Source organism: Melanotaenia boesemani, chromosome 15, assembly GCF_017639745.1.
Source record: "Melanotaenia boesemani isolate fMelBoe1 chromosome 15, fMelBoe1.pri, whole genome shotgun sequence".
In the NCBI taxonomy this organism is placed as follows: domain Eukaryota; kingdom Metazoa; phylum Chordata; class Actinopteri; order Atheriniformes; family Melanotaeniidae; genus Melanotaenia; species Melanotaenia boesemani.
Genome location: NC_055696.1, coordinates 9,032,776 through 9,045,135, shown reverse-complemented (window position 1 = coordinate 9,045,135; position 12,360 = coordinate 9,032,776). Strand labels below are relative to the sequence as shown.

At 37.9% G+C, this 12,360-nt stretch overlaps 2 protein-coding genes across 3 annotated transcripts; one reads left to right on the top strand and one right to left on the bottom strand.

The window, feature by feature from the left end:
* Positions 1–1,029: 1,029 nt before the first annotated feature.
* On the bottom strand, positions 1,030–5,655 carry pcyt1bb (phosphate cytidylyltransferase 1B, choline b). The gene is made up of 8 exons (XM_042008162.1): positions 5,415–5,655; positions 4,456–4,555; positions 4,069–4,185; positions 2,701–2,852; positions 2,531–2,609; positions 2,307–2,449; positions 2,038–2,226; positions 1,030–1,434 (listed from the first exon to the last, which is right to left on the bottom strand). Exons 1-8 carry the CDS (start codon positions 5,493–5,495, stop codon positions 1,213–1,215), a joined length of 1,083 nt encoding a protein of 360 aa, XP_041864096.1. The 5' UTR covers positions 5,496–5,655; the 3' UTR covers positions 1,030–1,212.
* A 55-nt stretch (positions 5,656–5,710) lies between these two features.
* lipia (lipase, member Ia) lies at positions 5,711–12,301 on the top strand. Of its 2 annotated transcripts, none has more exons than XM_042008159.1 (11): positions 5,711–6,008; positions 8,043–8,126; positions 8,847–9,217; positions 9,305–9,413; positions 9,928–10,029; positions 10,145–10,234; positions 10,332–10,499; positions 10,802–10,885; positions 11,641–11,749; positions 11,882–12,055; positions 12,183–12,301. In XM_042008159.1, the coding sequence occupies exons 2-11, from the start codon at positions 8,069–8,071 to the stop codon at positions 12,265–12,267; spliced, it is 1,350 nt and encodes a 449-aa protein (XP_041864093.1). In that variant the 5' UTR covers positions 5,711–6,008; positions 8,043–8,068; the 3' UTR covers positions 12,268–12,301. The 2 variants fall into 2 exon arrangements, with proteins under 2 accessions (XP_041864093.1, XP_041864092.1); XM_042008158.1 differs by lacking the exon at positions 5,711–6,008 and adding an exon at positions 6,579–7,576.
* The last annotated feature ends 59 nt before the right edge of the window (positions 12,302–12,360 follow it).

Here is a 12,360-nt window from a genome sequence, read left to right as displayed (position 1 = left end):
GGGAGACTCATTACACTGCAAAAAATATAATGCATTATAAGAAAATGAACTAATACTGTACCTGACAAGAGGGGTGGGCAAAAGAAAGTAAAGCGTAAACAGATTAAAAAAATATGACAATCAAGAGAAGAAAAAGGCAAGGCAAGGCAAGTTTATTTGTATAGTACAACAACACTGTGATTCAAAGGAGGCAAGTATATACCAGTATACACCAATCTAAACAGGAAAAACCGGACAACCAGCCGCCACACCTGCAAGGAGACAGAAAACCTCTTGCAACATCTTCATGGCATGAATAGTGACCATGCAAATGTGACCAGGCCCCTGCAAGGATCAGAGGAAGACCAGGGAACCCCCAGGACCTGGAAAACTAGCCACTACCCAAGAGCCAAGGGTTGGACCCCCAGAGGCAGACAGTGGCAAAGGCCCAATGCCTAGGACCACAAGCATGGATCACCCGTGTCACTACACCAGTTTGAAGTACGTTTTAAAGTGGTTTTCTGATTAGACATCCTTTAAAATTATTGGCATGTGGCTGCACATTTCTAAAAGATACTTGTCCCAGTGCAAATATAAATACTAACATTATGAAAGGCTATTAACCTGATGTTGCCTGAAGCTCCAAAGCAGTGCTAATCTATTTATACTGTGTGAGTGTATTTAGGGACTAAACATCCACTCAGTTAATCAAGATTTTTGCATTGGAGCTGAAATTAAAATATAAAGATGCTCAAAGTTCCTCAGTATCCATGTAAATAATACACTAAAACAGCAGCTTTAACCGTCAGCAGCTATTTAGAGTTATGTGATTATTACATGAATATCTAACGTTTGAGTTTAGCTCAGTTTTTGGTGTCTATTAGAGAGGAAAATATAAAAAAATTATTTTCTATGTTTTACAAGACAGTAAAGCGTCTTAACCCCATGACGACAAAAGAGTCTCTGTTATGTTCTTATGTACTAAACATATAGAGAAAGAGCAAATGACAGAAGACAAGAGGCAGTATAGCAAAATTTTAATGTTATTTTACTTTTCCTTTTTGCCAAGACATATTATGTACATTATGATGTTTCAATTGCACTTAGAAATAACTATAATAAATTAAGTAACACAATTTGTACAGGCTAATTATTACTAATAGCTACTTATGGCATAATATGTACCAGATCATCTTTAAAAGACACAGATATGATGAGAAATCTGTGAGTAGTTCACTGAACGTGTCCATTGCTGGTAGAGGGCGCTTTAAAAGAGGAGCGTGACTTTTTTTTGCGTGAGGAAGGAAAAGATGGTGATGAAGGTGGAAATGCAGATGGGGGGGAGTCAGGAGAACAGGAACGTCTTCTGGTGGGACTGCTGCTGGGGGAGCCATGGGGTGAGGAGTAGGGTGACAGGGCCTGCAGCATGCGACCACTTCGCTCTTGAATTGCATGCTGTATGAAAACAGAGACAGAAGAGTTTAACTGTGTTTTAATGTTGTTGCACTGGTTCAGTGTGGCCTACTACTGCTCTCTGTGCCAGATTTTATGGACTTTTTTTGTATTATTCATAGTGGCTCTAAATGTAATTGAGTTTAGTTTTGAATTACATATTATGAAATCCTTTATTGATAATTTGCAGCAATTGATTGTCAAGGTCAGTGGTGGTCCTTGTCCTTCATGATTAGAATGTCTTATAAGCTTCTCTTTGCAATTGAGCTGGAGTGGAGATATGACTTTTCTCCTTCATTTTCAGTTCCAATAAACCCCTGGAACTTTGCCTCCTTTCTGATTTCAGAGCTGATTATAACAGTGAAAAAACAGAACTGTCACTGGATAGGCCCTAAGGTGGCTTCTTGACCTTATATTCCTTATTCTTTTGGGGGTCATGAGTGGCAAATAAAACCACTTTTAAAGAAGCAGTAACAAAGTAACAGACCTTTTCCATCTAAAAACCTTGAATGAATTCTTCTTTCAGGGTAATAGTTAAAAGGTGTTTTCCTCTCAGTTTGGTTTGCTGTCTATGTTGATATAAAAAAAAAATAAATAAAAACTTGCCCATGCTCCATCTGGTCCAAAAAGCTCCAGGAAATTGCCAATAAATTCTCTTGACTTCTCTTCCCACTTGTGGATGAGATCCTGACTCTTCTCCTCCACCCTGTAGACAAAGTGTTTGGACTTTTCCTCCACCGTCCGAACCGTCTCTTTCATCTTATCCACCTGGTTCTGGATCCGATACTTATTCTCCTACCAGAGGACACAGAGGAATTTGTGTTTATTGCTGTATTTAAATGTTGCCTCTTATCAAATATAAAACATTTTCTTACCTTAATGAACCCAACATTTAGTTCACGAGCTGTGTAGCCTCGTTGCAAGTTGCGCCGAACGTAGATGTCATAGTCTCGGACAATGCGAGTGATCAAATCAGATGTAGAGATGCCCTCGGTCCTCTGGGTGGCCACAAACATTCCTGGTATTAGATAATTCATTTAATTAATAAAAGAAACTGCATGATTTGAATTAATTTGCTATGGTTTATTTGCATCCTTACCTGCTTCTTTGATGTGCTTATAAACATCCACTGATCCAGCAGAGGTGTAAGGGATATCATCATGAGCCACAAAATCTATCTGTGAATATAATATTACACACATTATTCTGTTTTCTTCATGGTCTAACACTGGAAAAAGTTAGTAGTCCAGTAGCAGTGTGATCTTTGACCTTATGTTTCTTGAGGAACTCTGTGGTGAGGGTCCATGGAGCGTCCCTCACTACTTCGTCAACATAACGACAGTGCCTGAGGGCTTCATAGCGTTCATCTTCTGTCATTACCGTATAACCCTTAAACTTGTGGGTAAGTTCATCACTGCACACTAAAGACACAGAGACTAGCATTTATTACCTAATACTGAATCCAAGAGACACAGCCTGGAGTTAAATAAAATTAGTCAAACTTTTTTACAAGCACATTTAAAGCAACAGGTGTTGGCCAACGTGCTGTACAACACAAGAAAAGAAGAAAACAGCACAAAACAGATATAGACAAATACCAGAAAACAACACAAAAGCTTAAATGTTAACAACAATCTGAGTGAAAAGCCCGAGAATAAAAATGGGGTTTTGAAACATCTGATCAGCAGATCTCAGGGCTGTGGAAGGGGTGAGTACAGCTAAAAGGTTGGGAAGATAAGAAGACTCTAACCGATTTAAACATTTAACAACACATAATAAAATCTTAAATCCACTCTAAAATAGCCTCGAAGCCAGTGCAGAGAGGATAAAACTGTGATCTGATCATGTTTACGTGCTACTGTTAAGAGTGAAGCACCCAGTTGCAGGGAGACTGACGGTAACATTAGTCTAGTCTCGATAAGATGAGACTTTCTCACTTCCTCAAAGTCAGAAAGAAAGGAATGGTTTGACCTCAGAAAGGATTCTGAAAAAAACTGGCTCTGGTGATTGAATGTATCTGTTTATCAAATAAAAATGACCAAAAAGCCTTATCAAAATAATTATCAAAAATCACTTTTAAGTATTTTACAGATGTTCTTTTGTACGGTTCAAGAGGTCCAAAGTGGGCGCGCTAAGGTCAGGGGGCCCAAACAACATGTCTTCAATTTTATCCTCATTTAACTTCTGGAAATGTTGTGCTTTCCATGATTTAACCTCCTTTAGGCAGTCCAGTAAAACTTCTAGAGGAGCTGAGGTGTTTTAGGGGTATGTAAATTTGAATACTCTGCATAACAGAGAGAAGAACCCTCAGGTTTTATGAGGATAGAGCCTAAAAGTAGCATACAACAAGAAGAGGACCGGACCAAGGAGGGACCCCTGGGGGACCCCACAAGTGAGAAGAGCTGAAGAGGAGAAGTCTCCTAACAACAGAAAACTTCTGTCACTTCAATATTATGTTAAAACAATTCTTTTATCTCAACAGAGTGCTCCAGCTTAGAAATGAGATCCTGATTGCTTAAAGGACGATTTCCAGAGCAGGATTTATATTAAGTCAACAGCTCCTGCTGTACTTGGCACATTTCAGGTACACAAAACAGTTTTTCAGTGTCAGGACAGGTAGTGAGATCCATACTTTACCTCCAACTATCAGGTGAGTGTTGGGGAACACATTTTTGGCCTGCATCAGGGCTCGAGCATGGCCCGAATGGAAGAGATCAAATATTCCGTCAGCGTAGACTCGCACCGGACGATGAGCTACAAGGTTAACAATGCGGCAACATGAGGATGACATTCCGGTCAAATGATGATTTCAGGAGAGATAAATCATAATAATGGTAAACTTTTGATCAATAACAAGCTGTAAAACAATTTTTATTCCAAAATTATTTTTTTATGGATGATAACTGATACCAGCAAACAAAACAGTGATTTATCTTCCACTTATCTATGAAAGGATCTGAGCACAGACTTTCAGTTGCGCCAACACTGGTAAGAACATAAAATGAATATACTGAGAAGAGTAACCTGGTGTGCCTTTCCGTGCTTGCACAATTGTGAGTTTTTCATGTGGGATTTCTGTCTCATACCCTGTTGACTTGGCAAAATCTGCAGGCTCCCGTAAAGCCTGAAGACACAGAAAAGGTTGAGAGAACAGGGAATATGAAAATGTGTTGAGTGCTATTATCCTGTTCAGAGTCTCAGCATGCATGTGAGAAAAAAAGTTAAGAGTGGAACTGACCATCATTGTAAACAGACATACACATTAACTGTTTCTGACTTTACACAAGGACAATTGTGTGGTTTCAAGTTTACCCAACCTGCATGTGTTTAAACCTGGAACAAACAAATAAAAACAAAAAAAGCAGGAAAATATGCTCACAGTGTTGCTGCAGAACAGAGACTTTAAGCACTGCTGTAATAACTGGGGTTTTAACAGTGTACTGTATAAGGTCTTGCATATTAAAGGTTGAGACTCCCATCTAATTTTGACATCATAAAGTATTGATTATCAAGACAACTTTTATGACATTTCGAGCACAATCCCAATACACTGAAGCAAAGAGCATGTACATATGGCATGGACTTTGTGTTGTGAGCAGATACATAGATGCACATTAATCGGTTGTGTTGTAAGAGACTTTGAACTTTCACTCTGCTTAAAGTGTATTTGGTGTATTGAGTTGTGTCTTGAAGAAAGAAGTCAATATAAACATAAGCTCAGACATTTCTTCCTACTACATATACCACTACTACATAGTGGTATATAAATCATGCACTTACCTACAGTATTATGATCAACTTTTTAAAAGATTTTATATTGTCTTTCATTCAAAATAACTGATATATATATATATATATATATAAATTACCTCTGTGATATAAAGTTCATAACAGTTAACAGTGTAAGAAGTGACCTTCTCATGATAAATATTTAAAATGCTGTGTGCAGTGGCCACATTTTATTAGGACAAAACCTGACCTACCCTGCGAGTGCCTCCTCTTCGGTTCTGTGGAGTCTGTTGCTGCTGGGCATTGTTGCCTCTGCCCCGTCTCCTTCTGGCCATGCTGAATGTTCCGACACCGTGTTACCTTAAAACAGCTCTGAACCCACCTGCTGCTCCTCTCAGCCAACTTAACAAGAGATCAGGGGTGATTTCAAAACTCACGTGTCCTTTTAAATTTACCTCCCATCAGCCTGCCTGCCTGACCCTGGTGACAGAAGAACGTAGTGAGCAAAGTTCATGCTACTCTGGTAAAGCTATACAGAAATATAGATTGTGTTTGCAATCAATACAGAGCTTCAGCTTTCTTTCACAGAACAGGGTGTGCATGACACTAGTTCCTCATAGTTCGCCTATTTATAAATTTTGTATGCAAATGCAAAAAAGAAAGAAAAGAACGTCTTTTGAAAATTTTATCCTTTTGTCCCTGACTGTGAAATACAAAGAAGAGAAGATCCTTGTGCAAACTGCAAAGCTGAGCTGTTACACTTCCAGCCTTTGGAACCAAACGTAGAGAAACGTGTGTGCCTTTATTTTACGGAGCTGTCGCAAGTTACCCTCAATAACACACTAAAAGTACTTCATAAAATCGATAACAATCTGTTTCTTTTACTAGTCAGAACATTTTCAGTCTTTTGAAAGCACCTACTTATTCACAATTAGAGGTAAAAAAAAAATCTGATTTTAACGTAAAATGTCTCTATTCAACATGCTGACATTCTATATTAATTCTGCTGGAAAATGTATATGTTTTACTTTCGCCTTTATTTCAGACTCAGGGGGGTTCATATCACAAAAATGTGTGTATGTGTATAAAATTTATTCAAACAGTAAGGCAGAAAAACATGGACATTAAACCAAAAAATTGCTATATTGATGACATCAGTTAGAGAAGGTTAAAGGAGAGAGAGAGAGAGAGAGAGAGAGAGAGAGAGAGAGAGAGAGAGAGAGAGAGAGAGAGAGAGAAAACAAGGAAAGAAAGCAAACAAGAAGCAAAACAGGCAAAAGAAACAAAACAAAAAGGATGCTGTGGATTGGTATTATCAGGACTTTGTAAGTACGAATTTGTTTGTAAATGTGGACCAAATCTTATTGAAACAGGTTTGCTAGGATTCATTAAAGTTAACATTTCTGCCTTAATGAGAAAGAGATATTTGACCTGTTAACAGGATTTTCCAGTTGGTGATGTTTAACTGATTTCTTGTTTTCCAATTTAGGAGAATTGTTTTCTTTGCGGCAGCTGGGGGATGCGGCAGCCTGAAATATGTGATATGTGATCTATGACTTGTGCCCAAAATTGTCTAACCGGTCTACAGTGCCAGAAAGCATGCATGTAACTGTCAGCGATGTGCTGTGTGCAATAAGTGCATTTAACTGATGCCTGATGTAGGATTGTTCCAGATTGGTGAGATGGTGCAAAAGTGGAACCTTTAATGAGGAGTGTTTCTCAGCCCACTGTCTGAGGCTATGAAAATATTTTGAAAAACAGGTGTTGTGCTTAATTGTTTGACTGATTAATGGAAGATCTGTGAGTTTTATATCCTTACATATAGCACATGTTCAGTTTCTAAACAGTGTGAATCCAGATGTGAGACTTAGTGGAAATTTCACAAGTCACAACTTTGATCGTTAAGTCCCATTTAACTCCTCTAGGAAAGCTCCAAACAGGTTGTGCTTGTGATCATTTCATTGTGAGGAAATAATGGGATTAAATTCCCCTCAATGACAGTTGATCAAGACTTGCTGCCAAACTTGCTCTTTTTGCAGAACTTACAGATTTTTAGGAAACCCCCCCAACTATTTCCCTTTCATTATTAAATCCTCCACATGAACAATTATAGCTTTTTGCTAAGCAGAGACTAAGTTTCTTCTGAAGGTGTAAATCACATTAAAAGTATGAAACCGTCACATAACCGGTTTGAGTTCTCACGACTGACTTCATAGGAATTTTTCACCTATGTGCACAATGACCTGGGGTTAGGGGTGTGGCTATCCTTGTGAGAGCATGCAGGGCGGGAGTATTGCTTCGCTCTAACTCCTCTCACTTCCTGAAGTAAAGGCTCTCTAAATATGTGAAGACACAAACAAAGTAACATTCTGGACCTTTGACACGCCAGTCCAAGGATTATTAATCGACATCAAAGGTAAAACTGATAATAATCATACCTTGTCTTTCCTCATAAAGGATTGTTTAAAGGACATTGATCACACTGTAAACACAAGAGGTGTACTGTACCAGTGGAAGCCAGTTTCAGACTGTGAAGTTCATGTTGCAAAGATTACAGTTTTCAGTTTATGATCACAGTATCATTTGTGGTAATAGATCCTAGTGGGTGTAGCCAAAATTAGTAAAACATGATCTTCAGCTTGTAAATGACTTCATCTGCACTGTAAATGGTAATTAGCTTTTTCCAGTCATTTGTAAACATAGTTTCGTTACATCAGAGGGTAAGTAGATAAGTAACTAGATTCTTGTCATTGCTTTAGCTCCCTGAGGATTTCACCCTTCTGAGAGAATAAAACTACAGTCTGTTGTTTGTTTATAATATGCTTCTACTTTAAATAACAGACTTGAATTTTTTCACATGGTCTGACAACTTTGTTTTACAGTTACTTGCAAATTGCTGGTATAGAGTATGTTCCTGTGGCAATATCTGACACCCATCCTGCTGATAACAGTTCAGATATGCAAAGGTATGACACAGGACATAACACTGAAATGTAAACACATCCTCTTATATCACATCATATTTGTGGCACAGCCACAAAGGTGGTGACTTGTGATGCTAAGGATCACAAGTGTGATCTTATTACACTCCAACCACAAGAGTGGAACTGAAATTTCATTACAAAATCATCACATTACAGCAAATGACCTTCACTGTGGTTACATGGAATTCTCATCCGTGTTATTTTGCTAAAGTTACAGCTGTCTAATCTCGGTAAATGATTCAACATGTTCACCTGTGAGCTGTTTTTAGGATATACTTTGCCAGTGTAATGTCAGTGCTAAATTATCAAATTGTTCAAAGCTACAGATTAAAATCATTTTGGTTGGAAATGCTGTATTCTACACCTTTAACCCATCCATGCATGATGGTTTAGTCTGTTGTGCTTATAAAGGCCCTGTGACTACAAATGTCAGAGATTTGTTTAATTTTAATTGTTAACATTTTGATTGTGTTTTAGAAGTCTTACATAAAGGAGTAGACAAACGCTCTGCTGTTCTACTGAATTTTTTCAAAGTACAGTTCTAGTGGGCAGGGCTATGTTTGAAAACTGTTTCACTTTAGAAAGACACCGAATACACCCACACACTCATGAATAGTGCTTATTAACTTGAACATGAATATGTCACATTTACCTAATCTGGTTCTTGTCTTCTTCATGTTTTTTTCATACCAACTCTTCCAGCTCAGATATGCCATAAGTTTACAGATCTAAAGCTTGCCCATGCAATCATTGGCACCAGCCTCCGTGTTAGGTTGTTGCTGCACACCAGGAGTAATGTCACCTGCGGGATTCTTTTATCTCATACCAACCTGACGGAGCATCCTCAATTTAACTTGTCTCGACCCACTACATTCATCATCCATGGGTATCGACCGTCTGGTTCTCCTCCCGAGTGGATGGACAAGTTCACGGAACTGCTGCTGGCCAGGGAAGACTTCAATGTTATAATAGTGGACTGGAACCATGGAGCAACTAATTTAAATTATTTAAAGGCAGTGGCAAACACACACAAAGTAGCAGAGAACCTCACAGCTTTCATTAAATTAATGCAGGTATGAGCTGATTCTGGCAATATGACAACTTTTCATGTACATTGAAAGCAATGTTGTAGACACATCTCCAATAACTGATCTTTTCAGGATCAAGGTGCCCCTGTGAGCTCCATTCACCTGATCGGGGTCAGTCTCGGAGCTCATATATCAGGGTTCGTGGGTGCCAATATAAATGGGACAATTGGAAGAATTACAGGTAGGTCAGACATGCTGGAGAATAGTTTCATGTCACATAGACTTCTTTTATTCAGAACACAGCATTAAGCAAAAGCGTAGTAAAATCTTTTTCTTCTGATCTCATAGGAAAACAAAACGTCTGTAAACTGCATGAATTTTGAACATGAACATAAATAGCATAATCAATAGCATGGTGATACAAAGTCTTTGCCTAGCCTGAATTAGATAAATTTAATAGCTTGTGTAAAACCTGCAGGTCTGGGTTTGAATCCCTATATAAAAAAAGTGCACCTATAGAGCTGCAGTTCTGATAAGGTCCCTGAAGAGGGATAGTAATATAATAGGAGCGTCTATACAGGCTAAAGAGCTAATCTGCACTACATCAGTGCTTTGTGCATTCAGAGTGACTTGCAAAAGTAAATAATAATAATAACAATAATAATAATAATAATAATAATAAGAAGAAGAAGAAGAAGAAGGAGAACTACACAAAGAAACTGGCCCTGCTAAGTTTTCTACTGATGTGTTTGCAGCTCTGGATCCTGCTGGGCCTCAGTTCACTGGTAGACCTCCAGAGGAGCGACTGGACCCCACAGATGCCCACTTTGTTGATGTGCTGCACACAGACATAGATGGTCAGATAATTTATGTGTTTCTTTGAGTAACATAGTGATGCATAAATGTTTACACATCTTTTGTGTGTGTAAAGTTCTATTTGATGTAGTGTACTCGTGCCAACTGTGCTTTCAGCTCTGGGTTTCAGGGAGTCTCTGGGTCACATTGATTTCTATGCCAATGGAGGAACAGACCAGCCTGGTTGCCCAAGAACCATTTTTTCCGGTAAGTTCAGTTCGGGCAAGGCACTTCGTTTCAGTAGGCAATAAAGAGCCGAAACTTTTTTTTTATGCTAACAATGCTCTTTATTACTGCTGAACAGGGGGGTCCTACTTTAAATGTGATCACCAGAGATCAGTGTTGCTTTTCATGGATACTGTGGATGGGATGTGTACCAGTCCGGCCTATCCCTGTTCATCCTACAAAGACTTTCTGGATGGAAGATGCTTGAACTGTGATCGCTTTGGGGATGCTGGATGCCCTGTGTTTGGTTAGTGATGAAGAACACATATTGCTTCTTTTTTTTTCTACTTGTTTTGAATTTTAGAAACTAATAAATGAAAAAAAGAAATTCTCCTGTAGATATGTATTACAATACGCAATAAGGTGAACACACCACTGTACCATGGAAGTGCTGTTATATACCCTATCCAAACAGAATCCATGAGACTAGATGTCAAAAATAAAATTTCATTACAGTTTGAGGAAATGATCCATCAGTGTGTGCTTTTTTTGTCCTGATATTACAGTGTGTTACTTTAGATCTGACACAGCTGTTTTCCTTAAATCTAGGTTACGATTCCATACGGTGGAAAGGTGTCCTGCAGGAGCAAACAAAGGTTTACTTCAAAACAAATTCAGAGTCTCCGTTCTGCAGTAAGTAACGAAACACACCTTTAATCATTAGAATTAGAATAATTAGATAGAAAAGTAAAGCAGAACTTATCAACATTAAAGTGATAAGTTCATTTCTTTATTAGCAATTGCACAGTACCATAATAATTAGTCTCCATCCAGTGATGGCTTTATTTTCTCTTTTTTTTTTCTTCAGCAATTTCCCACTATTATACTGTACTAAATATATTCAGTGTGTCAGTCCTGAAAAGGAAGAATAATTATACAGATTATACAAATACTGCATTCACTGCATTATAATCTAAATTTGTGTTCTAGCTATTATTTGCTGTTAATGAAGCTACTGTAATGCAGGAGAAAGTCAGCATTATCCATTCATTCATTTCAGTCCATTTCATTATTTTCATGAAACAACTGTTGTCTGGCAGCAGCTCAGATAGGATGTACTTTAAAAGCAATTTGTGCTTTCAGTCTTTTTTTTTAAGTATGGGTTTCAAATTTATGGCTTCTGTTGTCTATGCCACCTTATGCACCTAGTGCCAAAGGCAATAAAAATAAAATAATAAAAAATCAATAATTAAATAAAACATTATCAAAACAAAGACAAATACCTACCTGATTGAAGCATCTTTTTTTTTTTTATTGAACACATATTTGACCCAAATTTCAAGCAAAATTGCATAAAAGAATTTGAATAAAGTGTAACCATCAAAAGATTAGATTTTTTTATTGTTAAATATCAGATATTTTTTATAATATTTTGTCCTCTCTCTTAGTGACCAACTACAGGGTGGATGTGATGATCTGGAACAAGAGCATGCGACAGGGATACATGACTGTTAAACTCTATGATGACAATAAAGTTGCAGTGGCAACCATCAATGAGTAAGTTCTCTTTTTATGTACCACGTTTAAAGTGCATTATTACTTCTTCTCGCCCCTCAGTTACTGATTTCTCTCAGTAATGTGTTTTTTTCTTTTGTTGTTGTTGTTTGTTTGTTTTGTTTTGCATACCAGCAAACGATGGGCATTCAAGAAGTACACAGAAACCAAACTGTTCGCTCAGTTTGACAAAGACATTCAGTCAGTGAAGAAGATCTCTGTCAAATACTCCACTGGGAATGTGTTCCAGCCCAATCAAAAGCTTCGAATTCTCAGATTTCGTGTCACACACCTGGAACGCAAAGACAGGTATGCAACTTACAGTTTTTTTTTATTGCCCACCCTATAGGAAATGACTATATGATCTGTGATGCCAGCTCCATTCTCCATCTAACCTATCCCATCTTTAGATCTAAACAGCTCTTGTCTCTTCTAGGCCCCTATGCCGATATGATGTTCTTCTTGAGGGCGACAAAGAGGTCACCTTCAAGCCTCTTCCATGTGAAGAATCCAACTTCTGAGTCTGTATCAAACCTCGATTTAAAAATAAATAAATAAATGAAACAAAAATAAAAAAAAGATTAATCAGATTTAACAGTTCCCCTAGGATAGTG